The sequence below is a fragment of the Anas platyrhynchos genome, chromosome 21 (assembly GCF_047663525.1).
Source record: "Anas platyrhynchos isolate ZD024472 breed Pekin duck chromosome 21, IASCAAS_PekinDuck_T2T, whole genome shotgun sequence".
Lineage (NCBI taxonomy): Eukaryota > Metazoa > Chordata > Aves > Anseriformes > Anatidae > Anas > Anas platyrhynchos.
Window position 1 is genome coordinate 18,502,784 of NC_092607.1, and position 27,767 is coordinate 18,530,550.

Sequence of the window (27,767 nt, forward strand, 5' to 3'; positions counted from 1 at the left end):
GCGTCACGGCGCGAGGCCGGGCCGGAGCTCAACGGCCGAGGGCGCGGCGGCGGAAGGAGGGAGGCGCGGGGAGGCAGGGCCGTGCTGCTGGTTATTATTGGGACGCGTACAAAAGGCGCGCGGGCGCGAGGCAGCCGCGCAGCCCGCCCCGCCGCGGGTCGGCGGCTCTGGCGCGGAGGGAAGGGCTGCGGGCCGGGCGGGCAGCGGGGCGCCCTCAGGCGGCTGCGGGCGCCTCGGCTCAGGCGCCGCGCGGGGAGCCGCAGCGCCAGGCGCCCGCCGCGGGCGGAGTCCCCGTCAGCCGTAGTGGTACACGAAGTCGTAGCTGCTCGGCTCCTTGGGGATGGGTGGCGGTGCTTCGGGGATCTGGATGTTCTCCAAGTCCAGGAGCCTCAGCTTCATTTCCATGCTCAGCAACGTGTCCAGGTCACTCTTAGTTAGCTCACTGGACATGTCCTTCCCCAGGAGAGCGTTAAGCCCATCGATCCAGATACAGTACTGTAGAGAAGAAGGGTAACTGACACCTCCACGCATAAGCGACACATGCTCCTGATACAGCTCCAGAATAGGTAACGTAGGAGGGGGTTAATCAAGGGGGCAGGGAAAAAGAGGGGGGTGAGCAGACATGGCCCATGTAAATTAAAAACTGAGAGGTAAGCATGAGCTTATGGCTCCAGCAAGAGGGGCAAGAGTTGTGATCGTGGTGTAACAGCAGAGAAAGCAAATCCATTTTAGGAGTCGGCGTTTTATAGAACAGTAAAGAAGGAACAACTGACCAGAAAGAAAGAACTTATCATCATGCCTTTGAAAAGCAACCAATCCTTCTCAATTTCCTAAAGTAAAGTAGACTTCATTATTTTTTATTCTATTCCTTCACTCCCCAGGGCAGTGGTCACAGCATCAAGTCTGACAGCATTCAAGTGTTTGGACCACACTTAGAAATACGGTTTGATTTTTGGGTGGTCCTGGGGGGAGCTAGGAGTTGGACTCAATATGTGTTGGTCCCTTCCAACCTGGGAGATTCTATGACACATATTAACTACTGTGCTTCTTACCTCATATTTGTTGGGTGCAATGAAGTTCAAGGTCTCATCAGGATCATATAATATCGAGAAGGCCAATTCTAACACTTCCTGAATGGAAGAGAATTTTTTGCTCATTAACTGAACAAAATATCACAGCACCTTCAACCTGCTAACACAAGAGTGGCTGTCTTGCTGCAGCTCAGCACACTTTCCCATAGTAGTATTTTCAGTCACTGTGGCCTATAGCAAACCCAGACTATGCTCACAGCACCCTGCAATCACAAACTAGAACTAGGAAAAGGCAGAGATATTAGATGGATTTTTGCAAATAATACACCAGGAAAGTTGCAATTTGGAAAACTATCTGCTCCTCTTGCTTACTGCCAGTTTTCATCTCTATAACGTTAGGTATTATGTATAGGCAAAAACGGAACACTTACCTTGTTCTGTTTCAATGCACTTTTCTCCTTCATGTGTGGACAGTCCTTCCCTGTGACAATGGCTTTGATGTCTGCAACTGGAACTAACAATAAAAAAGTAAAACTTGCACAAAGGAAATCATAACCAGGAAGGGACAGAATTTTGTCTTTGCAGCTGTGCATTTTTCCTGGTTTTGTAGTTCATTACTGCAGTTTTCCAAAATATGTTACTCGTAGCACGTCCCTACAGTTGGCTATCATAAGAAATACCAAGCAATTGCCAAGACAAAAAGAGTTTGTGCAAGGATCGAAAACTGATCTTATTGCAGTTATGAGCTTCAGCCACAGCTTTTCTCTCTCCTTCGAGATGGTACTCAAAACAGCCGCTAGATGGCAGTGCACAGAACAAGACACAGTGGGCTCAGAACATAGTAATTAGGACTTACTTTTTTCCTGCAGTGATTCAAAGGTCACTTCCCCCTGGGCGTTATCTTCCAGATCCCCATAGTGTAACACCTTGTGATTCAGAGCCAGGCGACAATACCAAAATCTTTCTGGAAAACATAGAAAGTAGTCTAAACTGAGCAAGATTATTCACACAAGATCTTACAGCCAATATGTTGTTACGGTCTCCCCAACCCAACCCCTCTACTCCAATTCCTCAGCATTACTTCCTGTTCATAAGGGGATAGCTGTATTCTTAGAAATTAACTTCTGTTCCATCCCAAACTATTGTCTGGTACAGGTAATCAGGTAAGACCAGGTAATCAGCTTCCCTTTCCAGCAACATTACTCCCAGGTTAATCCATTAGGTATTATTTGCCTACAGTTCTTCACATGAAGAGATGCAGTAGACATTCATCATCTTACCTTGCCTTCTGCGATTTCCAATTTTTCGGAAACTACTTCCCTCACAGAGCCTGTTCAGGCGCTGTTGTTTTATCAGCTCCAAGATCTCAGGCTGTATTTTCTCTCTGAGCTCCCTGGTGATCAAATATGGAAAACTAAGCAGGAACTAGAGATAACAGCAAGCATAGAAGGCAATTGCTTTTGTTAGGCACTTACACAATAGGTGGTGACTGGAAGTCATCCTGGCTCATCCTCTCAGACTGGCGTAGTCGCAGAATCTCAGAATAGCTTAGGCTGCGCAGTTTGCTCTTGAACTGGTCCAAAGAGTTGGGTTTGGATGGGAGAGCCCGTGTGATCTGTTCCCTCACAACCTGCATAACCTAAAGTGTTTGGTCAGGGTGAAAAGCAAGTCACATTCTTGTTGTTTAACAGCAGCAGAGAACCAGTGCAGAGTTCAGTGTCAAAGAACAGACATAAAATAACCATGGCCAGGAGTGTCAATATATCAGTGGCTTTGAAGATCCAGACGAACAAAGGATGATCTCGGGTCATACCAAATAAAAGTTCGGACAATCCTCCCCCTTACAGCCCACATCAATGCCCTGTCATACCCTTCTCTTTAACCAAATGTATTTGTCACTCAACCAAGGCTGAACAAACTCACTGTTCTGCAGAAGATTATACAAAAAACTGCTCTCCTCACTCTGACCTTATTAAAATCTTCTGCTGTCGCCCTCATTTCTTTCCAGGTCTTGTTCAACAGCTGGATGCAGATGGCAAACAGCTCCTCAAATGCACGGTCATGGGTGAAAAACATGGGGTGATAGTCATTCCGGCCTTCATTGGCTTCAGGAATAAACAGAAACCACAACCATGTGAACATACAGCACACAAACTACTAAGAGCATCTAAAATCCACTACAGTGACAAGAAGCCAATGGTGTACAATAGTACTTACTCAAAAGAGATGAAGACAGTTCAGTGCTTTGTCTCCCCATAGACAGTCCCTGTTGGGAATGGCAACTAGCCCCACACTTCTTCATACAAGCTTCTGTGACTAATGTCCCCCTTTCGGACTAGTCCCCCCAATGACTGCTTGCAGTTTTTACTGTTTTTCCTCTGACAAAATTTCTTCCAGTTGCTAATAGTCTCCAAATACTTTGAGACGGTCTGAGCTACTAAACATAAGTTTATGATGGTTTCTAGAATGGTTTTTATATAGTGCCCTGCTGAAGCCTTCCACTTCTGTCAGATTTTAAGGAGAACTAGAGTCCACACAACAAAATTTCTTATTTAACTTCAATACTGGTATTATAATGGGGACACTTATAATGCAATTCCAAGCTGCCACTGCCCTAACAAGGCAGAAATGAGACCAATGTATAACTTACAGGCCAGCCTGTAAGTTACCCCAGCAATCCTCAGCCCAGCAACTCAGGAAGATGAGGTAATGTTACTTACGGAGTTCTCCAACTTGCAGAATCTCACAAAGCATCCTGGTAAGCTCAATGGCACTGCGTCCAAAGGGACACTCATGCTTATCTTCTCGACTGCTGTTCTCCAGAACAATCTGCAGAAGGAGGATGCAACAAACAGTGAGCCAGAAGAGTTGCCAAGGTGTTTGTATCTGTATAGAACAGCAGTTTCATTTACCCGGATATAGGTGTCTTGATGAAATTTGGCCAAGTACAGCATGTTATCCAATGCCAGCATCCCTGGAGGAGTCTGAGTAAAATCCATGGCTGGATTGATGTGATTCTGTGAAAAGAGAGTGCAGAAAGAACCCAAAGAAATTAGCCCAAAGAAATGTTGTAAGAACCTTTCTTGAATTAATTTTACAACAACCTGTCCATCAAGCACTCCTTCACATCTATCCAAAAGGTAACCATGGACATTTGCTGACAATGCTATCTGAACTTCCTAGAAGAGAGGCTGATTCTGAGTTCTTCACAGAATGGGTAAGTAGGTATCTTCAGAGGATGTGCCTAACAAGCCCTGACATTCATCCAAATAGCAAGTTCATAATAATCTTCTCTGGGAGTCTGAGTTTAGCTGAGTTTCTAAAACCCAGATAACAGAAGCATGGTGAAGCAAACAGCTCTTTCTGTTTCTTTTTCCCCACCACTCTCTCTAAATGCATACAGTGAATCCCAGCATCTTGTAGTCCTTGGTGTACATTGCTTTGCGTTTTTCTGTTCCGCTGCCAGGGATGGTGTTGCTGTCAGATTCTGCATCAAATGCAATTCTTCTCAGCTCAAATATGATGTCTCTCTGTGCCTGAAGGACAGAAGGGAGGGAAACAGTAACACATAAGCAACCAGTAGGGCACTGTTTTCACATAATGCAGTCCCACCTCTCTCCAGAGCTCATGTAGTGAACACAGAGGTGCCAAAGGTCATTAACATTACATTAAACAAGACATTCCACTTCAAAATGGCAAGTATATTGGATAAAACAAAAAGTTCATTTGCATTTTGTTTTAACTGACCCAAGCTTATGTAAAGGCAATTTCTAGGCATTTCATTTAGGTAACGTTAAGGTATTTTTCATTCAAGACTTCTATGCATATAAGAACTAAGTAACGGACATTTTAATAAGTGCCTGGCTTCCCTGCATATTGCAAGGCAAAGTATCAGATAAAAGCAAATGCCCTCAATAGAGGCAGAGGAATCAGTTTGACAGCTGGAATCACAGAGATCAAGAAAGGAATACATGGCTTGCAGCAACCACTTATAACTAGAAAAGCCCCATCACATACAGCAGGTTAGTCATGAGCATACCGGAATCTCAAAGACCACAATGTGAGTAGTTTCAAAACTATATGCAAAGTCTATACAAACTCCATAGAGCAAAGCATCTTAGGAATAAGTCCCCTTATAGCTTCTATTCTATCAACTCTTACTCAGCTCTAATAGTGACCTGATCATTGGGATCCATCTTGGTCATCATTCTCTCTTCCAGGAGATTGAAAGTCAGAACCTGTAGCACATACAGCTGATGTGCCATTTCTGTTTTAATTGGGCGGTTTCCTCTGATCACATGCTGCAAAATAAAGGATAGGGTAGGAATGAAAATAATACAGACCGACACTGAGGTGTTAGCTGCAAGCACATGGCAGGTTGCATGTATATCTCTGTACAGGACAATTCAACTGTTTAACTTCCATATTTCATCAGAAGCATAGCGTTAATGCTCTCTAACAGCAGGAAGAAGCATGCTGATTAACTCTCTTTTGAACAAGTGACTCCAATTTCACCTTTGAAAGAGTCACTTTTCTAGAAATGCCCTGAGGGCAGCAGAATTTACACTCTGCACAAGTGACACTTCTATTGAGAAAACATTAGTAAATACTCTGCCATTCTGGACATACTCACGTTCAAGATTATAGACCTCAGGTGCTTCTGGGCAAATGCATTAGCCATTTCCTGTTGGGGATTTAAAGGTGAAACAAAAATGAGTGAAATATAAGAAGTCCACATCATATGGAAAAGAGAGAAAGACTGATACCTATGAATTGGAGACAGCACTGACGAAGTGCTTTCACCACAGATTGTCAATTTAGCATGGGGTCTCACCACAAAGCAAGCATTAAGTTGGGATGCTAGGGTCTTCTTTACTATGGCCCAACTCATGGATGAGCCCACAAACATCATTAATATGAAGGAAGGCTCTAAGGTAACCCAAGAACAGAAGAAAATTTAGCTTAAGACTGGACATCTAATGATACCTCTGCATCAGGACATATGGCTGCAGGGAGTATACTATGGGCTGCCCAGAGAATCTGTGATCTATAAAAGGTTCCTTCAATTAGTGTTTTGCAGCCTTCTATAGCTAGGTATTATATTCTATTTCTATACCCAAGAGAACAAGGACTGGAGGACACAGTGTGCAGTTCTCATCTATCTCAAAACCCTCCCACTGAAATTTATATTTCCTTTTGTCTCAGTTCCTAAAGAGCCGTTTAGAAATCAGTTTAAAGACAATGTTCAAAACCACTCCAGCATACAAAAAAAAAAAGGGGTGGGAGGCGTAGTTGAATTTCATGCTTAAAGAAAACCTTCCAGTTACCCATTTATTATATGGCTTCCTTCCCCAGATGAGGAGGGTTTCCCAACCATCAAGTCGTGATGTCAAACATGCAAATATCTGCTGCTAGCTTTCAATTCTGGGACCAACTGCACATGCACTTGCAAAAACCTATGCAGTTGGACTTCCCTTGTGAAGATGCACCTTTTGAAATACCAGCAATCTCATTACACCTGCAAGGTGAGCAGCGCAAGCGCTGATGTCAAGATGGAACGTTATCTTAAGGTTGCTGTTAGAAGCAACATCTTTGGGTAAGAAAAATCTGTTGGGTGATATGTCATCTGGAAGAAGTCCAAAAGAACTGTCAGTTCCAGATCTCTTCACAGTCCCATGCAGCACAGATTGAGAATTGGAAACAGATGTGCAGTCTTAGTCAATTCCATTCAATCAGCAGCACATTCTGAGCAACCCAAGACAGTTCCAACTGCTCACATCAACCCTGCTCTTCACAGGTTACATAAGGAGCATGGTTAAAATATGTATATTGACCTCATTCTGAGTCCCTATGATCTTTTTTGCTCCAAGAAGAAAACTTTGAAAAGAAGAGTGCTCTACGCTGACTTACAGTCAAGCCACAGTGGCTGCCAAGTTAAGTGACACTCATGTTACAACCAAAATGAGTCAGTGCTTGGGTGGAAGATACCTAAGAAGCATCTAAACGAAGTAGGAAGTGATTTCAGATTGCCTTCCAAGTCATTATTTTTAACTATGACTGATAGGAAACATTACTCTAATAGAGTAATACCTGTTGTTAGAATTGTTCATGCATGCAACACAATTCTTACCCTAAAGGAATTAGTTTGCACATGGGACCAAGTAACAGGTGACTGAAGCACAAACAGTGGGAAGGATGAAGACAATTAAATGATTCTGAATAGCATAGTAAGAAGCATGAGGGGACACACAGCCTAACCACTGCCAAAGGATCTATTTTTTAGCAGAGTCCAATAATAACCATTTGCTGCCTGACAGGGTCATGGAAACACAAAATCATTTAGGTTGGAAGGGGCCTATTGAGGTTATCAATTCTAATCCCCTGGTTCAAGAAACGTCAGCTCAAGATCAAGTTGCTCAGAAGAGTGTCTAGTCATGTTTTCAGTATCTCCACTAACAGAGACTACACAACTTCTCTAGGTAATATGTGCTGGTGTTTGACTACCCCCGTATTAAGACTGCTTTCCCTTGTGCTCAGGGGGGAATTTCCCAGGTTTTAAACTTTGACTATTGCCTCTTGTCCCGTCAATAAGCACTAATGAGAAGAGTCAGGCTCCCTCTTCTTTATTCCCTTCCATCTGATATATATACACTTTGGTAAGATCCCCTCAAGCTTTCTCTTCTTCAGGCTGAGCAATGCTATGTCTATCAGCCTCTATATGAAAGATGCTCTCATCATGTAATAGTCTTCATTGCCCTGTGTTACCATGTGGATTGTGTTCAAGGGAGGAAAATAAAAAGAAAAAAAAAAAGATTCCTTAGAATTTTGTTTGCTATGAAGTTTATTATCTGAGCCAAATTACTAACAGAGGAGTAGTATGCTCTTCCTCATTTTCATGTGTTAAACATATCGATTAATTTTGGATATTATGTAAAGTTTACTGAGGCTATTGTTTCACTCCCGATGGCACTCATCTTTGGCAAAATTAGAGAATTCTCTATGCCACCCAGAAAACCTAAGAAATACACCAGAACTTCAAGATACAGAGGGTCTCAAATCAACCTATTAATGAGAGTGGCGATTCCCTCGGAAATAGTATGAGGCCAAAAAAAAAAAAAAAGCAAACAACAAAAAAAAAAGAAACAACCCAAACTTTCTCTTAGTACAACCCCCATTAAGGAGGTCATAGATTAGGCAGAATTTATGCTCTAGCCCCCAGAAAATTTTGTGACTCCTCTGCAGTATATTTTGTGACTGCTCTTCACAGATAAATATCTACCTTCATGAAGACTTGGGTGGATATTCAACTAACACTAAGGCTAGATTTGTGGGATAGACTCAGGCTTTATGTTTAAAGAGACAGATGTCTACAGAACCATCTCCAGTTTTAAAATTGGTGCATGTGATTAGTCTTATTGTATCAGTTTCCAAAGTAAAAGCAAGCCTTTCATGATCATCTTTAGTATTTTGTGCGCACAAAAGGTCATTCAATTTTCTCTTGCCACTGATTCTTCTTCCCTCTGAGTCCATTCCCAGGAATCCTCCCATTCTTTTCCCTAGGCTCATCCACTATCTGAAGCTTTTATGCATGGTCTCTATGATGCAAGGAAGCGTAACTGGAGAAAAGCTATCATGCCTACAGTTCCACGTGACCAGCCCCCAGCCTCGAGTTACTTACAGTGATGGGCAGGTCTAGAGGGTTAAGCAGCTTGTCCTGCTGGCAGAAAGCAAAAAAGGCACAAAGAGAAGCAGACAGGATTTAGCTCAGAGTTGAGTCCAGGAAAAAAAAAAAAAAAAAAAAAAAAAGAAGACAAACAGGGCACTAGAGAAGAAAGGCTTAACACAGAAAAGCTACACAATACAGACATATGCACATCTTGCATGTAGCTGAGATGTCAGGGGTTTCCTCAGAGCAGGTGTTTCATTTCTCACATTTGCCAGCAGGAATAGCCCCATATAACTTAAGTGTTTTTTTGTTTGCTTGTTTGTTTTTGGTTAAGTAAGCACCTAGAACACCAAGGACACTACTCACAGCCTTCCTCTTCCTTCATCTCCCATACAGAATTCAGTTTCTTCAAGAAGTTTCCATGCTGCATAGATTTATTTTATTTTTTTTTTCTGTCTCAAGGCCTTTCAAATCCCTTTCTGAGCATCTCCTAAACAAAGATGTGCAGCCTGAGAACACATTATTAATAGGATAGCATTTTTTACCCCTGTGCTGCTACACTGAAATAGCTGTTTAAGTGCTTGGCAAGGTTTGAGGCCTGCCTTGCCCAGACAATTCAATTTCTGAGGGATAAAGGTAAACCATGAAGTAAGCTAGAAACCATCATTCAGGTTTAATGTCAGTAAGCAGCTACAAACCTGTCTCTTGTCCTCAGGTGCCTTCAGAAAGAGGGCATTAATCAGGGCAATGGCATATGTCTGGATCTCTTGGTTTGAGCTGCAGAAACAGTAATGGGAAGCTCATAAGAAGAGAACATGCAGATAGAAAACTATGGCTTGCTGCTTTACTTTCATGTAAAAACATTTACTGCAGCTCTCTTGCATTTCAGTGGATTCAGGTAATCTACTTTTATGTCATCCAACCTTTCATGAGAACTAAGGAGGCTCAGGGGAGACCTTACTGCTGTCTACAACTACCTGAAAGGAAGTAGTGAGGATGAGTGTTGGCCTCTTCTTGCAGATAACCTGCGAGAGGACTGGAGGAAATGGTCTCAATTTGTGCCAGGGAAGGTTTAGGTTGGAAATTAGGACACATTTCTTCTTAGAAAGAGCAGTCAGACATTGGAACAGGTTGCCCAGGGAGGTGGTGGACTCACTGTCCCTGGGGGAGTTTAAGGGAAGGTTGGACATGGTGCTTAGGGACATGGTTTATTGGGTGGTGATGGTGGTCGGGGGATGGTTGGACCAGATGATGTTGGAGATCTTTCCCAACCTTAATGATTCTATGATTATAAAATCTGACAAATTGTCAACTGAATGGAATAATTTAGTTGGAAGGGACCTACAAAGATCATCAAGCCCAACTGCCCGACCACTTCAGGGCTAACCAAAAGTTGAAGCATATTATTATGGTCATTATCTAAATACCTCTCGAACACTGACAAGCACAGGGCAAACACCTCGCTAGGAAGCCTGTTCCAGTGTCTGGCCACACTCATAGTAAAGATTTTTTTTCCCCAATGTCTAGATAGCTCCATTATTCAAAAGACCATGCAAACTGCAGCCCAGCAGATCTCAGTGTCTAGCAACACCGCAGTTAATTTTCTCTGCTGAAATTATCTCTTTAAAACCTAGCTATACTGCAGTCTATTATATAGCTACAGCTATAAACTTAAGTGAAGCATGTCATTTTTCTCACTGTGTTGATAGAAGCCACTGAACACTTTCATCTCTGCCAATGTAACTGATGTAGAAGCATGCCTCTATTTATGGCATTGCCCTCCAACCTCATGTCATGGGCCCAACCCATGCCATTTTCTTATTGTCACCGAAGAGCCTCTTGAGGTAAAGGTTGCTTAGTCCCGTCCCAAACCACGCACAGCATGTGGTTTCACTTGTAATGTTTTCAGTAAGTTTCTGAGTGCTGATCACACTGTTTTTCACCCCCATCTTGATTCAAGATTCTCGATCAAATTCAGTTTTGTTTTCAGTTTTCTATGACTCCTGGGAGAGTTCTGCAGAACTTCAAGATCTTTTGATTAACACAGATCCAGTACATCACCTAAACAAATACACACACACGTGCTTTTTTATAAAACTTCTAAAGCTAAAACATCTTTTAGCGTAAATACTTATTTTCCCACTTTGGCATTTATCCATGGTATATCTGTGGGTAACAACTATATTTTCTTTTCTACTGTTCCCTCCAAGTCTTCCTCATTCTGATCAATCTGCCGTATTTCAAATAAACGTTCTTGCATCATTCTAGGTTTACCCTGGGCCTCCAAGATCTGCAGGTCTCTGAAATGTCACTTCACCTGTTCTACCCTCCTTTCTGGGGCTTGCTTTCACCACACAGTTTGCTTTTTAACATAGCAAAACAATTTTTAAATTAAGTTTTCCTCTTCTAACTCATCCCTTTCAGACTTATTTCCACGGTCCTGTTCTTCCAGATTCTATCCTCTGTTAAGTATTCTTCCCTATTCATACCCTTGCCAAACAAGCACTGCAAATTCTGACTCACTCTGCAGCCTCTTTCCACAGTATTTCACACACAGAAACTATCTTCAGCAACTTACTTAAAAATAATACTTCCCTAAGCTTCTGCATCTACTCATCTGCCACCTTCGCCCATGTTTAAACTGTGTCTACTAGAATCAAAGAGTTAATCATCTGTTTTTCATCCCACATATCAAGGAAGAGAACAATGGCTTTTCTTGCTTTCCTCCCTCCTTCTCTTCTCCTCTTTCTAAATCATCTGTTTCTGACCAAGGAATATACAGCTTTTACAGTTGTTTATCTAGTTCAGTTCTACTCTTCCATAAAAAGAGAAACATGCACTTGTAAGCGATCTAAGTAGTTTGTTTTCTCAAACCTTTTGACTTGGAAAATGCAGAAAACTCCATTTGTGAATATAATTAATAACTCTTAATCAAGGAACTGTATTTTAACTAAACTGTAGTGCAAACTATGTGTCAACTGTGGGCATAAAATGCTCATGCATTTGACCTTAGTTAACGAACAGAAAACCTGAAGAAGTTCTCACAAACACTTCGTTCTGCAAGGAGTATGCTATTTCAGCTTTATAATTTCTGTTTTAGTAAAACATACTGAGGGGTTTGTTCTAACACCGAACATACCTCTGCTGCTGTTTAGGCAGAATATCTGTAAGACATACTCACAACCTTAAGTGCTTACAGATTACATTTTTCTAGGACCATCTCTTGTTTTTTCCCCATTTTAAACGTTAGAACTCTTCAAATAAGACATCATATCAGTAATACCTTCAAAATAGCACCTTTATGTATTTAAAACATAAAAGGACATATTTTCAAATTAAGAGATTCATAAAATTGATTTAAATCACAACACTGTTTGGTGGATACTCACACTTGCAGATGAGAAATGAGCTGCCCCACGGTGATCTCTTCTGCTATCTTCTGATACAGAGTCTGACTGTTCAACACCATGCTTTCTAGAATGGCTAGGGATCGTTGGAGTATGGAGACATCTACCATAGGCTGACTCACATACCCTGCAATCTAAAACCAGATGAACCATTAGGTCAACATATGCCCACATCCAGGAAATCTTGTGCTGAATGAGACAAGCTGAGAGAAATATGGTTCAGAAAGCTGGGCTAAAATTGTAAGATTGTACTGGGCTCTCAATCATTACTCAGCCTCTCACAGTCACCATGCAGGTATTGGATGCTTCGTTAAAGCTCAAAATAAAATAGTCTGCACTGACCCCCTTGACCCAAACTTACCTGTTTGATGAAGGTTATTGAAACCATGTCCCAGGAGACAATACCATGGTCCATGAGCTCCAAGAAGGCAGTCAAGGTGAAAGCCAACATTTCACTGTAACTAAGAAAATGAAGAATGCAGTTACAAGCAAGTTAGTAGTTTGGTAGCAAGGAAGAAGCCTGTCCAAGCTGAATAAGAGAAAAACACCACCATCTTTTCCTAATACAATATACTGCAGTTTGTCAGCTTAGGGACCAACAAATTGTTTGCATTTAAGAAGAGAATTTTATTGTTCTGTGTAATCCTATTTTATTTTTTTTCTGTTTACAAGCACAAATTAAAACCAGCAACAATAACTCCCTAGTCCTGCCACCAAAGACACAATCTCCTGGATCAGCACCCAGCCAGTCAAAGGAATAACAGTAGCGATGCAAGAACAGAAGAAAGAATGCTGTGTTTATTCCTGGGCAATACACAGAATCACTACTCAAATTCAACATTTTCATGGGAGAAAAAGAACAATAAACAACAACAACAAAACACAGGATATCCATCATAGGGACAGACAGTTACAAAAAGACCAACTTGAAAAGCGGAAACTGACAAGACCAACTTGAAAAGCGGAAGATGATCAACTGAAAATTTAAACCATCTGTAAATACTATGTTTTTCAACAGTCATCATATTTGAGCTCCAGAGAAAATTATTGCATAAAAAATGCAGAAATCTTTGGAAAGGATAAGCCCTTTACAAATGCACAAAAAACAACTAAAGTGTTTTAACACCAGAGAAAAAAAAACAAAAAAACATGTCATGCTGTGAACAGTGGAACTTGGCTTCAAACAAAACTAAAGCACAGCACGAATTGTGGAAAATTTAATACAAAACCAGAACAGTGAAGGGAAAAAATGACCATGAGATATGCTGAAAATATTATTTGCTAATAAATCAAAAATAGATGATCAGTAAGTGTAGCAACAATAATTTATCAAGACTTTTAAAGTGCTTCCAATGAGAGAACAACTGGAGTGGAAAAGCCAAGTAAAATTATTTGCATCAGAGTTCAGCATGAATGTGCTTGGAGAAACCTCAAGAACAAGCCATAAAATATGAAAAACAGATGTACAGGAACAGACAATATTCAAAGAATTCCAAAAAGAACTAAGATACACTACTGTCAAACTACAGCAAGGTGTTTGGAGCAGGAGGGCTGCAAGGAGAAGCTGGGGCTGCTGGGGGTGCGACTCAGCCAGTCCCAGGCAGCTGTGTGATGAACGTGACACTAACCAAAGCTATGTCGTCAGCAGCACTGGTAGTGCCTCTCTGGAAACAGATGTCACAAAAGGTATTAAAATAACAACAAAACAAAACAAAACCTACACTGCATGGCAGCTGAGAGGAGAATGAGAAAAATATGAGAGAAATAACTCTGAAGACACCGAGGTCTGTGAAGGAGGGAAAGGAGGTGCTTCAGGCATCAGAGAGCATTCCCCTGTAGCCAATGGAGAAGACCATGCTAATGCTGGTTGTCCCCAGCAGCCCTTGGAAGACCATGACAGGGCAGCTACAAATACTACAGCCCACAGAGGACTGCACACCACAGCAGGTGGAGGATGTGTCCTAAAGGAAGGTGCAGCCCATGGAGAATCTATGCTGGAGCATGCTGCTGGCAGAAACTGTGGCCCATGGGATACCCATGCTGGAGCAGTCTGTTCCCAAAGGACTGCACTCTGAGGAAAAGACCCATGCTGAAGCAGTTCTTGAAGAACTGCAACTCCCAAGTCAAGTCTGTTCTGCCCATGATAGTGCGTGGTAACTTGTCTTTCTCTCAACGCACAAGCTTTTTCATCTGATTTTCTCCCCCTGTCCTGTAGGAGAGGGGAGTGAGAGAAGCTTGGTGGGCATCTGGCTGCCAGCCACGGTTAACCTACCACATAGTGAAGCACAGAAGAAGTCAGTAAGACAGGATGAGAACAGGTAAGTTTGACTCTAGACTTCAAAAAAGATTTTTTAGGAGGTGCTTCCATTAACAGCAAGCAAAAACAAAAACAAAACAAAAGCAAACAAAAATAAAATAAAAATACCTGTTAGCAGATGGGGGTTGGTGAAAACAAAGCCCTTTCTTGCATTAATAACTGACTAAAGGACAACAGATAAAAGGGTAGAAATTAAATAGCCAGGTTCCAAAACAATGAAAAGTTACAAACAAATTTCCCAAGAGCCAGTAACAAGTAAACATGAAACTTCCTTCCACATAGTACTACTATAGATGCCAAAAGATGGAAGAAATGCCCAAAGGTTCTTAAGGAGATAAAAATTCTGCTCAGAAAATTCATAAGTTGGAAACTGTTGAAGATGGCGGAGTTATACTTTCCCTTATACGCATTCCTTAGTCCTTTCCATTTCCTGAGATAAACAAACCTTTGGCCTTTATGTCAATTCTTCTGATGCATTTGCTATGAGGTTAGCTGCCTAATGCCACTTCAGAAAGCAAATTAGCCCCCGACTGAGGCCCTGTTTAATTAACTTAACAGCCCTGCTCCAGAGTCCTGGAATACAGTAAACTTACTGGGACAGAAGCTTGGTCCCACTCTCCACAAGCCGTGTCAGCACTGTAATCCCTTCCATGTTGATAAACTCTGTGGCAAAGGTCACATCTGCTGAAAGTTTAGCCAATTCTTTCATGGCATCCAGTCGAGTGTCCATGCTGTGTGACTGGATCCTCTCCATCAGCTGGCGAGCTGCCCTAGACTGGGAATATATAAGGATAATGCTTGTTACAGACTGTAGACTGAGTCCTGCCAACATCGGCAACATTCTGTGAGAAGACTACAGATGGGCAGAACACAGAGAAAAGCTAGAGATACAAGCCATTGACAGAGTAAGTAGCAGGAATGATCACCAAGTTTAAGATGAAATAAGAAAAGGCTATTCTTGACAACAGTTGCAGACAGCAATAAATAGCATTTACCCTAATGTGTAAAATAGCATGTTTTTGTTCTTCATGAGATGATTGGAAGTGGATACAGAAATCTGGACTGAAACCATTAAAGAAACATATTTTAAAAAATATCTCTCATTCAAAGAGAAACACAAGTTCATTTTAGGTACACACATGACATTCTGTAAGATTTCTCAAACACGAATCAATTATGTCCTCTCAACCATCTCTTGTCAAAGTAACTTCTTCCTGTTCTACCCATTTGCAACTAGTGACAGTTGCCCAAGAAGGTTTAAGAATTTTCTTAGAAGGAAGCTACAGCAAGTAAATAACATAAAATAAACGTATTTTTGGGATTTATTTACAGAAAGACCTATACAAAGGCAGAGCATTCAAAAGAAAGATATGCACCACAACCAGGAAGGAAAACAAGAGTATATGCTTCACTGAGCAGAATGGCCCACAGTAAAGGTAAGCCCCCAACAATTCTGGGAGAAAAAGGAAGAGATGAGAGGCAAGAAGAGCCTACCATAGTAGGACAGCTACTGAGAAAAAGGGATGTGAGGAAGTGTTTACCGGGGAGACTGCCAGCTGTAGGATTGTTCCATTCTTGATGTCACAGCGAGTCTGAAAGAAAACAGAAACTACAGAGAAATGGGAAAAAGCAACATAACTGGATCTACAGTGCAGATTTGCATGCACAAGGGGTTCTTATACCACACAGCCCTGGTGAACATATTGAATTGGACCATTGGGTCCTTGCACCTATAGGCATTCAAAGGGAGAAGTGCAAGGTTCCTCAGCTGAATGACACCATTCAAGTCTGTATTCTGATAGTAGACGCTGCCCCTCCAGGATTAGCGACAGTATTGCTCTGTGATACTAGTCCAGTGCATCTTCCACTTTTGCCTTGAATGTCAGCAAATTGCTTTCTCTCAGACTGACCTGCTCTGTGATGTACAGCTGAGGACCATCAGCATATCGTAAGGTGTAGTATTCAGGGTTTGGCAGTGACCACCTGGAAGAGGAAGGATATGTGAGTTTCTTCTTCCTCTCAATTAGGAACAGCAGCTTGATTGCAGGAGGGTGAAAAAACTTCCAAGCAAAGCCTTAGCACAGGAAACTAAGTCTCCCAAAAGGAAAAGAAAGGATATTACTTTTGGGGAGAAGGGGCTTCAGACTACTCTAAGTCACTTTCTGTGGAATTTCTCAAGATGCCTGCACTTGGGCCAATCTTCAGAGATGCCAAGGCTGGGGGCACACACATACACTCAGAAGTGGAATAAAGATGCAAAGCCTTGGTATTCCAGGAGTACATTTCTTCTGACATACGCCCAGGCCCATTCTGTGGCCAAAACTACAGCAGGCTGCAAGGATAACACTAGCAGCACATTGACAACCATCAGCAGAGACTTTCCACAGTACCCCAGCAAGACTTGTCAGAGGAACAGACTTCCTCCACAAGGGTTCCCAAAGGAACTAGACTTACCCATCACAGACCTCCTTGATGATAGATGCAAGAGGCCTTTTCTAGAAGAGACAGAGAGAGCTCTCAGTAGCCGTGTTCCTCTCAATCAGAAAGGAACTATTTCTATGCTTTCCACACTCCAGCATCAAAGTTATAGTGCGTGGAAGAAACAGACTCCTCCACCATCTGGTTACTGTGTCTCACCTGATCAATTTCCAGCAGCTGAGCATTAGCACCTGGCCACTCAACAGCTACTTTCACAATGTCTGAAGGTGGTGGCATTGCTCCAGACTCCTGCAGATGCCTTTACAACAGCATACAACTCCACACCTGTTAAGAGAAAAGACAGTGAGAGCTCTCTGATAGTTATTTGAATTGTTACATTGCACCTGACATCAAGTTTCAAAAAGATACAGAAGACCAGCATTATGGTTTGGTGGGCCTCATCAATATGGACAAAACATCCAGTGTACCTGGGACCAAGGCCTCATACTAAAACAGCACATTGTGAAATGTTATGCCTAATGTTATCCCTAATGAATATTTCTGAGAGCTTGTTAGGGTACTCATACAAGACAGACTAACTCTCTGATTAGCAAAGCCCTGTCTTCTACCATCTCTCTCTGCACTGCCAGGTCAGCTTTGAGGACAGTAAAGTAATAGCTCCCTAAACTCAGCTACTATCTGTATGTGAGGGAAGGAGCGTACAGACCAGGTAGCCTCCCTCCCATGGGCTGGTGATTATTGATACCCTTATCACATTTCTTAAGATACCTTGATCTACTCAGGATACTGAAACAGGCTCCTATGCAGAGTAGTGGTAGTTAGCTTTATTCCTTTCCCTTTCTATAACATCGTAATTTCAAAACGCAAGTATTCATTAAAGAAGAAAAGTTAACATTTGCTCTGGAGGTCTACCTTTCACTCCTTTATCTGCCTTAAGAGCTTGCGTTCAGGGTTTGGTTCCAGACAGCTGTCAGACACGCTGGTTTGTGCTTCATCTGGTAGCTAAGAGGCTGTAAAGAAATGTACTTGTTCAGTTCCTTTTTAACCCTCTCCTAGGCAGAGGGAGTTGCCCTACTGTCTCCCACAAAGCCATGGAGAGAAAGTCACATTGGAGAGAGATGACCCTTACCAACAGTTCTCAGGTGCAACAGCTTCACGCTTCCAAACATGAGAACTGACTGGCCGCAGAAGTCCTGTCCTTAAGAACTCTTCCTAAGACTCAATTTCCAGTATATCCAGACAGAGATGATAAGCATCTAAAGTACAATTCCATAGATCCTATGGGAGCTGCTGTTGTGACAACCCAATCCCCCTTTCCCAGAACAGAGGAGAGATGATACAGAGCAGGGACACTGCTTCATGATTAACATATTTGCATGACTTACTCAATCAACTGGGAAAGAGATGCTAAGACAAAGGTAGAACAGCCACCTTTGGAGTTTTCCTGATGCTAGGCAAACAACTTATAGAAGGGAGTGCAGAGGAGAGACCTTTCCATGGATCAGCAGAGACCAAGCTGGCAGATACCTGGCCCAGGAAGCTGGTCTACATGACTGTGCTGGGACACAGCACTTCTAAAAAAATTTTGCTGAGTCTGCCACAGAAGGTGTGTATGCCTAGCCCATGTAGGATGTTAGCCTAGAGATCCACAGATGATCTCAATTAACGAAGCTCACATGCCTCTTCCTTCCCTAGCAGAGACTGGTATAACTCCATGGACAGATACGAAAACTCATGCATGCTAATGTTTCTCTGCCTCCATACACACACAACCCCCTGTGACTATCTTCTCACTCCAGTTCAGGAAACTTCCTAGCCACAGTTTTAAGACAGTGTGCAAGCTGTGTCTTTCCTTTCTCTGTTTCCAAGCCTAGAAAAGGACATTACAGCCTCCTGGTGCAGTCTTCTTAGATGGTCACAACATTACCATCACTCCTACCTGTGGAATTAAGAACGAGGGGTGCAAGTTTAGCATTTTTTTCACAGCACCTCCTGGAAATGCTCAGTGTTACCACTGCAGCTAGCCTTACCCTCAAGTCCCCACTAGATCATAAATACTTGCTTTACAACGAAGGCACTTTCTGGTGAGAGTTATTTTCCTATTAAACCAAGCACTGTTTACCACAAGAAACCCTTCTGAAGGTCTCTGCAGTTCCTGCAGGACACAGGAATCTTGAACTCTAAAACTATCTGGGTCCTCAGCCATCCTATAAAGGAGACTGGAAATGACATGGGCACAGGAACACCATCCTCCACCACTCTTATGACAGCTGAATCCGGTCCACTACCATCCCACCCACTGGAAACTATCTGGCAAACCAAGTTCTAAATTTCATGATATTCTGAAAATGCAGTTTTATCCCTACTCACAGAGATTAATACAGTCTTACTGCTCCTTCCAACTTTCTCCTTTCTTTTTAGCATCAATCCCAAGAGCTGTTTACATTTTCTTACAACCAGAAAATGATTAAAACTAAACACAATTCATGTGGAAAAGTACCTGTCAAGTTGAACCACCCATAATCCACTCAAGTTAGATTCAGCTTTGCCAGTTTTTCAAAATAAAGTCTCCATCCTTTGAGATAAGCAGCACAGGACTAGTTCAGACTAACTTTAAGAAAGAGCTGGCCTTCGAAAAGCAACAGACTCAGTGACCCCATCAGGCTGAAAAGGTAGGCATTAATGACAATAACAGAAAAACGTTTATGATTCTCATCATACAAAATTGCACATTAGAGTCAACCAGTTGCACAAACAACACCTGGTATTTTGCTTCCTAATAATGGAGGGAAGACAACCAAACCATCTACCTCTACAAGATTCTCTCTGGATAAAAAAAATTAACCCTCTTGACAATGGCAGTGTCCCTCAAAGAAGGTACACCAGGTAAAAAACTCTAGCTTGAACAAGTTGAGGTCACACGAAGGAAGACTGCTCAGCTGAGAGCTCAGTTAGATTAGTATTTCAAAGAAGCCTGTGCCGCCCTAGAGGTAGGCTAGTTCACAAACAGGAAGCACTGACTGTATGCTGTCCTTTGTAAACATTGTCTCCAAAGTCTCTCACTCCAGGAGGGAAACATACAAACATTTTACTCTTTGCTAAGAGACATGTTAACGTGCAGCAAACACATTCTCAGGATGCTTCTAACCATAAACTCATACACAGTTGCTGGTACTATTTTCATACCCATTGCAACCAGTAAATTGGACCCAACTCCTTTCTTCTATGCTCATTCTTGAGGCAGATGACCTTCTTTTGTCCAAACTAAATTAAGAATTCAGGGACCGAAAAAGCACTAAGAACCCGGGACCAGAATAGCCCCTTGCCTCATTGAATAAGCAGAACAAAGCCTGTAGGGATCTGCAGAACAGGAATGCCTTGAACCCAGATATATTTAGAAGACTGCAGCACTGATTATTATGGCTAGTATCCACAGTGAGCCTATGCGATACCCATACCACCTATCCTCACTCTGTTCCTAAGTCAATGTCCAATACCTGCTATTTCTGAGGACATAAAAGGTCTCCCAGGCATGCCATACTACAACTGAGGAGTCCCTCCTGATCCTAAAAATATGATTTTCTCTAACATCCAAGTACACTGTAATAAAACCAAGTAGAATCAAGAATGTCTGCTGAAGCAAAAAACTGTAGCATTAGCCATTTTGTCTCAGAAATAAATGGATGAACCTAATAAAAAACTATGAATCAATCTTTCTCACTTCCTTTCCCTTAACCTTCCCTCTCCCCCATATTATTCAAACTTTCATATGACTTTTGCAGCAATAGCTGATGAGTTACACTTGTTTGGGGCTAATTCTTTAAGTCCATTATGACAATTACTAGTATACAAGAAGTAACACAGCTCTGTACAGATTCTCTAGACAAAATACCCAACTTACATGACAGCTCCGGATCTGTAGGACATACAGATTTCTACCAGTGAAGTATAGCAACAGACAGGCAATTCACAAATGATATGCAATTTCCACTCACTGATCTCCATTCTGGAACTAAAGCCTGAAATGACTTAAACCTGAAGGCCTGAAAAATCATAATCACACACTGTCTTCAATAATCAGAACAGCTTGCAGTAACGGAAGAGATAATTACTTCTTCCACAAATGAACTAACTCATGACTAGAAGCCATCTAAACACACGCTTGCAGTCCAGAAGGCTAACTGCATCCAGGGCTGCATCAACAGAGGAGTGGCCAGGAACTCGAGGGTGGTGATTGAGAGCTGGGGCTGTTCAGCCTGGAGAAGAGAAAGCTCAGGGGCAACCTTTATGCATCTTTTCAGTATTTCAAGGGGGCTTATAAAAAAGATGGAGAGCAACTTTTTGCTTGGGCAGATAATGACAGGACAAGGGGGAAAGGTTTTAAATTAAAAGAGGGGAGATTTAGATTAGAGGTTAGGAGGAAATCCTTCACTCGGAGGGTGGTGAGGCACTGACACAGGCTGCCCAGAGAAGCTGTGGATGCCCCATCCCTGGAGATGTTCAAGGCCAGGTTGGACAAGGCCCTGAGCAACCTGATCTGGTGGGTGGCACACCCCTACCCATGGGAGGGGGTTGGAACTGGGTGATCTGTAAGGCCCTTTCCAAGCTGAGCCATTCTGTGATTTTATGATTCAGCATTCAGCTTTCAAGGCACTGCAAACGTGAAGAGGCAAGGCTCAAAGATCACCTATTTCTTCCACTATTTACAACTGAATCTGCAACACTCAACTAATATATCCATAATTAATTGGCGTCTGACTAATACCACTTTTCCCTTTAGCCTCTTACAGTACAGTCATAGTCCTTTATTTATACTGCAACTTACATTGCAAGTTGCTACTGAAGACATCCACGTAAGGAATTCAAGTTACAACAATGCCTGTCCCAGAACACAAAGAAATAGTGTTTTATACACCAAAACAAGAATACCCAGATTACTAAACACAGAAGCCTTTACAAATCTTTACAGAATTTATCTATCTTTTCTCTTGTGAAGAACGCAATCATTCAGCAAGAGGAACTGCATATTAAAATAAAAACATCGATGCTCTAAGAAATTCTACACAAAATCTCCTGTTTCACTAGAAGGACTACTACAGAGGCTACCTCGCAGCTCCTACAGACAACACACTCTACCTGCAGCTCCTTCAGTATCCTTGTCACTGAAAACAGAAACCAAACAAGTTTTAATACACTACTCCAAAAAAGTTTTCAGCTTCATACAAACTCAGAAAATAATTTACCATGATATATTAAGACTGTGTGTACCCCTAAGTTCTTCCATTTATAAGCACATACTCATAACCAGAAATCCTTATTCCAAACAACATTCAAGGAACAGCAACCAAAGCGAATAAAACATAGCTTATAGACTATTTCGTTCAACAGCAGTACCATGGAAGAAATACCACAACAGCCTACCAAAGATGAGATGCACACATCAAAATGAATCAGCTAGACAGAACATAGAAAAGTAGGAATTAAAAATCCAAAAAGGTACCAAACACTTCAGACAGTCAGGTCAAACAAACCCTTGAAGGACCTACACAGATAAGTGGCTCAGCAGTATCTGCTTTCCAGAGGAAAGGAAAGAAAAGAGTAGATTAAAAAAAAGTGTACTTCAGGCCAGTCTCTTACCAGGAGACGGTCTGACAAGAGTGCTTTGAAAGATTTTACTGTATGTCTGCAGACGTGAGAGGTGACAGATGTTAAACATTAGTATAGGTATTCTGCAGTGCCCTAGTGACACATCTGACAAAACAACTGTTCAGAAGCTCTGGGGAAGAAACAGAGGTTGCAATTTTGTGTAATTGTTGTGATCAGTTACTTACTGGTCTCTCACAGCACATTCTTTTCAAAAACAGCATGTAAGCAATTCTCACAGTTTTATACTGGGGGAGAGCAGCCAAGCTGAAATCCATCAAAGATGAATTCACTCTGTTTCTGCAGAGTGAGGTCCTTCATACAAATCAGTGGTGTAGGGGTAGCTGCAAGGCAAGGAGAAGTCAGCAGAGCCACTCATAACACACTATTCAAGAGACTTCTGAGAAGCTGCAAGCTAAAACAAGTGGAGTATTTTAAACAGACTTTCCCTATTCACAAACTCAATCTTTTCATTACAGATAGAGAACAAAGCGCGCTGCACACAGAATAAAAATGAGGAGGATGAAAGAACATTCAATGAAAAAGAAAAGCTGCCTGGTAGAATCCACCAGTTAACCAGTGAATAGCTGCAGCTTCTGAATCCTGTAGATGCAAAAAGACATCCTAGTCAGTTCTCAGCAAGTCTCCAGATGGTGGTACCAACAGGCCAAACGTGAGGTGGAAGTGACATTAGCAGAGTGACCAACTGGACGAGCAAGCAGAGAAAACAGCTTCCTTGACCAAGCAGCAGGAGAGGGCAGCAGACAGCAAAGTCCGACCTGAGGACTACATACAATCTTATAGGTTATTTCATCTAAAAGGCAAAGACAAACGTACTCCACTAGAGAAGCCAATGAACCAGGTGGCTCAGATCCGATGCCTCTGGGGTCTAAAGCTGCCCACGGCTGCGCTTTGGCTGTAAAAAAACAAACAAACAAAACACTAAACTAAAGACGGTCTATGACACTAGACCCAGTCTAACGCAGTTGGACACATCTGCTAGGAAACACAGAAACAAATGGTAACAGACAGACGGAAATAACTGCTTTTTTATTATTTTTAATCATGCAAGTGAGCTGCAAGAAGGCTGCAAGGCCAGGCAGCAGAACCCGGATCTTGGGCCTAAGCCCCCTCTCAGGAGCGGACTTTTTCTCCAGATGAGCCGTTGTCCCTTCAGTATTTCGGGCCCGCTCGGCTGCCGGGAACCGCGAGCAGCGCCCTTCTCACGCGGCTTCTCGGCCCGCGGGCTGGAGGCAGCCGGGCGAGCACGAAGGCCCAGTCGCGGCCCCTCCCCGGCCTCACCAAGAGCCAGGGCAGCGCGGCCCCTCGCGCCTCCAGCGCACCGGCCCCTGCGGCGGAGGGCGCGGGGTGGGCCCGGCAGCGCTGCGGCGGCCGCCACCAGGCCGGAACCTCGCGGCGGGGCCGCCGGCTGGAAGGACCGCGGGCGGGCCCCGCAGGGCCGAGAGGAAGCAGCGGCAGCGACCGCGAGCAGCCGCCGCCCCGGGCCAGCTCCCGCTCCCGCTCCGGCTCCGGCCCCGGCCCCGGCCCCGGCCCCCGCCCCCGCCCGCGCCCGCGCCCCGCGCTCACCCGGCCCCGCCGCGGCCGCTGCGCGCTCCGGCCGCCCGGCAGCTCCGGCCGCCCCGCCGAGGCGCTGCAGGCCACTGGCGCCGCCGGCTGTCAGTCAGCCGCCTTCACCGCCCATTGGCGGCGCGCCCACTGACGTCACGCGCCCGCAGAGCGCTGCCATGGAGACCGCGGCCGGCCCCGCCCCGCCCCGCCGGGTCCGGCCGCCCCGGCGGTCGCTGCAAGGCCCCGGCGGCCACCGCCCCCGGGCGGGCTGCCCGCGCTACGGGGACCGAGTCGCCCCGGGCCCCTCCGCCCTCCCGGCACCGCGCGGGACAGTTCGCATCGGCTGCTCGGGCCAACGATGCCGGTCCCCGGGACCGGCTCCAGCGGAGCAGCCTCCCCCTGGCCGTGCCGGCCGCAGGGCTGGCAGGGAACGTCCGGGGGGGGGCGCCACGGCCGAGCGCGGCCCCGCCCGCCAGGAGCGGCGCACGCCCCGTCAACGCCCCGCGCCCACCCAGCAGGCGAGGCCCGCCGGCTCCGCCCCCGCCGCCGGCGGAAACGCGTCCGTCGCCCGGCGGAAGGGGCGGTGCCGGGGGCAGCCGCGTGCCGCGGGCGGGCGGAAGTGGCGGCCGGCGCGCGGAGGTGCTTCCGGTAGAGCGGGGGCTGCGTCGGGGGCGAGCGACGGCGACGGTGGCGACGGGGAGGATCGCGGAGCGCCGCAGCCATGGTGAGCCGGGCGCTCCGCGCGGCGAGGGGGGCGGCGGGCCTCGGGCCTGGCCCGCCACCGCACTCCGGGTAACGGCGGTCTCTTGCAGACGGTGGGAAAGAGCAGCAAGATGCTGCAGCACATCGACTACCGCATGCGGTGCATCCTGCAGGACGGCCGCGTCTTCATCGGCACCTTCAAGGCCTTCGATAAGCACATGAACCTCATTCTCTGCGACTGCGACGAGTTCCGCAAGATCAAGTGAGCGGCAGCCTTGTGCCGGGCGGCGGGGACGGCGAGCGGAGCCCCGGGCGACCCCCTCGAGAGCCCCGTACCGCGCTGCTGTGGCGGGGGCCCGCCGGGCGGGGCCGCTCTGAACGGCGGGGGTCGGCCGCGGCAAGCCTCGGCGTACACACTGCCCTGTGCAAGGCTGGCTTCTCAAAGCCCGCTACCGCTGGGGCCAAACTGGCAACGTTTGGTTCTTACTGTCCTGTTCCAAAGTGCTCGTTTCTGTTTCAGTTCTTCCTAACCAAAACGTACCCTTATGTGATGCTGCTGTAGTCGCTGTTAACAATTAATCATCATGGAAAAGCTCATGGAGAAAATATGTATCTTGTGTTTGGATTTCTCTATGTGTGGGGCTTGTAAAATATAGCTTCTCTGTAGCTTGGGGCATGTAAAAACACGTGTTTTTTTTTTTTTTACAGTAGGTTCTCAGCTCTGGAATAGTCAAGTTGTGTCTTCAATTGCAAGTTTAAAGAACAATGTGGCTTTTTTTTCTTTGTCTTGTAATGTTTTCTTTTTGTTTTCCTCTTAGACCTAAGAATTCAAAACAGCCAGAGCGGGAGGAGAAACGAGTCCTTGGTCTTGTGCTGCTGCGAGGAGAAAACCTGGTGTCCATGACCGTTGAAGGGCCACCTCCAAAAGATGTAAGGAGAATGAGCATAGATCTAAGGAGAAAAGGAAGATAACTTTGTCTAATTGCAGGAGACTGCTGCTATGCCGTTGTCCTAGATTTCTAGATGCTGTTGTGACTCTAGGTTCAGCAAATTTCACTGCAGGAAGTTCTAGACTATTCACTGCCTCAGGCATTCACTGGACAGAGGAGGGCTGTTGGGATTCCTAAGACCTGAGTATTTTTGCTTTGATATGTTGTTTTTTTTTGGGGGGGGTATCTGTTTTCAGACTGGAATTGCCCGTGTGCCTCTTGCTGGAGCTGCTGGAGGACCTGGAGTTGGGAGAGCAGCAGGGAGGGGAGTACCAGCTGGTGCACCCATGCCCCAGGCTCCAGCAGGGTTAGCTGGCCCTGTCAGAGGAGTGGGAGGACCGTCCCAACAGGTGAGATACTGTGGCTTGTTAAAAAAGACTTGTCTAGTATTTTCTGGGGTGGCATTTACTTAGTGCTAATGTGATGGAAAAAAATGGTGGAGTGGAAGAACTGCATGCAATCTTAGCTTCTGGTACCAGGGTGCTTGAGGTTGCTTTGTGTTTTGTGTTGTGTTTTTTTTTTTTTTTTAGATCCGCCTAGGAACTCTGTATTTTATCTGGTAAAAGAAAATGCTTGAAAAGTGCAGCTTCCTGCACAGAATTCAAGTGATGTTAAGGGACTTGTACTATAGGTTTGGGGCATTATTTAAAATGTTGAGGATGGGCAGGGATAATTTTCTGAAGGAATAAGAATGTAAGTTCTGCTTGTTACCTAGTTAAGCATGTAAAGCAGATACTGTGTTTCTTGGTGAACTTCTTTATGTTGTTGACAGGTGATGACACCTCAGGGACGTGGAACAGTTGCAGCTGCTGCAGCAGCAGCCACAGCTAGCATAGCTGGAGCCCCTACTCAGTACACACCAGGGCGTGGAGGTCCTCCTCCTCCCATGAGCAGAGGAGCACCTCCTCCAGGTAGGAATTACTTTGTAGAGTAAGGCAGCAATAAGTCTTATTATGTGGCTAAATTGGTGATGAAGAGTTGGTATTAAAGAAGATTATTCTGATATCCAGTTGGTGCCTAAATATCCATCAGACTTCATATATGCTTGCTCTTTTTCTGGCTTAAGGAATGATGGGACCTCCTCCAGGCATGAGACCACCTATGGGCCCACCAATGGGCATGCCACCTGGCAGAGGAGCTCCAATGGGAATGCCACCACCAGGCATGAGACCACCACCCCCTGGAATGAGAGGTTAGTGGAAACTTAAATGCCTAGAATCTGTATGAAGCTGTAGCATAAATGAAAATCCTTGAAAAACAATGCACTTCAGTGGCTCCCTAGGTCTGCTAGTTGTCAGTACATGTATCCATGCTGAAAGAGGATCCCAAGCTCACATTGGGAATGGGGGGAAAAGGTGGTCTCAGTTTCGCTTTGCTTTCTCTGTCCTCTTTGAGATTCAAGTTGAATGTTCAACTCTTTTCTTTATTCTCAGGACCCCCTCCACCTGGCATGCGTCCGCCAAGGCCATAAGATACTGTCTAATGTACCTTTAAACTGTGAGAAGACTGGTTAAGGGAATATACTGAGCAGTACCATTTGTTTCACCTTTGCTATGTATTATTTTCTATTTACTGCTTGTAAAGTTTACCCTTTTTAATAAAGTTGGAAAAAAAAACTAGAGTTTGTCACTGCTGTGCTGGGCTCTTGCAGGACTGCAACTGTTACCTTTCACTTCTGTAATTTGGTCATACCGAAAGCTCAATTCCTATAGCTAACTAAGCTGTGAACAGTTTTTCTGGCTCACTTAAATCTATGTTGACCTGTGTCCATAGAAATCAAGGCACAATAAATCAATCTAGCAATTGGTATGGCTAGCAGAGCTAAGTAACAATAAAAGTTTAAAATTTCTGCAAAATTAAAAGTTACTAATCAGAATGTGTGGTTTATTCAGTGGAGTGAATAACAGTGATCTGTTAAGATGCTGGTTTTTAGCCTGCACTAACTCAGGTTGACCTTTATAGAGCCACACTGCTTCTCGAAGCTAGCATAAGCAGACCTGTCAT

At 44.3% G+C, this 27,767-nt stretch overlaps 2 protein-coding genes across 9 annotated transcripts; one reads left to right on the forward strand and one right to left on the reverse strand.

The window, feature by feature from the left end:
* Window positions 1–70: 70 nt before the first annotated feature.
* On the reverse strand, window positions 71–24,496 carry ELMO2 (engulfment and cell motility 2). 8 transcript variants are annotated; one of them, XM_072026262.1, is made up of 25 exons: window positions 24,091–24,496; window positions 23,341–23,419; window positions 22,692–22,847; window positions 17,773–17,870; window positions 17,059–17,184; window positions 16,876–16,916; window positions 16,332–16,404; window positions 15,963–16,013; window positions 15,015–15,196; window positions 12,466–12,565; window positions 12,087–12,238; window positions 9,396–9,474; window positions 8,710–8,745; window positions 5,665–5,715; window positions 5,210–5,332; window positions 4,433–4,567; window positions 3,944–4,048; window positions 3,752–3,860; window positions 3,000–3,136; window positions 2,507–2,670; window positions 2,312–2,424; window positions 1,888–1,995; window positions 1,463–1,545; window positions 1,053–1,130; window positions 71–495 (listed from the first exon to the last, which is right to left on the reverse strand). In XM_072026262.1, exons 5-25 carry the CDS (start codon window positions 17,134–17,136, stop codon window positions 295–297), a joined length of 2,199 nt encoding a protein of 732 aa, XP_071882363.1. In that variant the 5' UTR covers window positions 17,137–17,184; window positions 17,773–17,870; window positions 22,692–22,847; window positions 23,341–23,419; window positions 24,091–24,496; the 3' UTR covers window positions 71–294. The 8 variants fall into 8 exon arrangements, with proteins under 8 accessions (XP_071882363.1, XP_027328671.1, XP_071882364.1 ...); XM_027472870.3 differs by lacking the exon at window positions 22,692–22,847; XM_072026263.1 differs by lacking the exon at window positions 17,773–17,870.
* A 146-nt stretch (window positions 24,497–24,642) lies between these two features.
* SNRPB (small nuclear ribonucleoprotein polypeptides B and B1) lies at window positions 24,643–27,382 on the forward strand. The gene is made up of 7 exons (XM_027472892.3): window positions 24,643–24,796; window positions 24,885–25,036; window positions 25,593–25,704; window positions 25,961–26,113; window positions 26,536–26,674; window positions 26,830–26,955; window positions 27,197–27,382. The coding sequence occupies exons 1-7, from the start codon at window positions 24,794–24,796 to the stop codon at window positions 27,232–27,234; spliced, it is 723 nt and encodes a 240-aa protein (XP_027328693.1). The 5' UTR covers window positions 24,643–24,793; the 3' UTR covers window positions 27,235–27,382.
* Window positions 27,383–27,767: the final 385 nt, after the last annotated feature.

Excerpts from the sequence above, each read along its gene's own strand:
- ELMO2 (XM_027472874.3), bottom strand. The coding sequence starts at position 17,136 with ATGCCACCACCTTCAGACATTGTGAAAGTAGCTGTTGAGTGGCCAGGT. Across the intron at positions 5,716-8,709 it reads CTCTAGACCTGCCCATCACT|GAAATGGCTAATGCATTTGC; the intron begins GTAAGTAACTCG and ends AATCCCCAACAG. Across the intron at positions 1,546-1,887 it reads TGAATCACTGCAGGAAAAAA|TTCCAGTTGCAGACATCAAA; the intron begins GTAAGTCCTAAT and ends TTTTATTGTTAG.
- SNRPB (XM_027472892.3), top strand. Across the intron at positions 26,675-26,829 it reads CAGAGGAGCACCTCCTCCAG|GAATGATGGGACCTCCTCCA; the intron begins GTAGGAATTACT and ends TTCTGGCTTAAG. Across the intron at positions 26,956-27,196 it reads ACCACCCCCTGGAATGAGAG|GACCCCCTCCACCTGGCATG; the intron begins GTTAGTGGAAAC and ends CTTTATTCTCAG.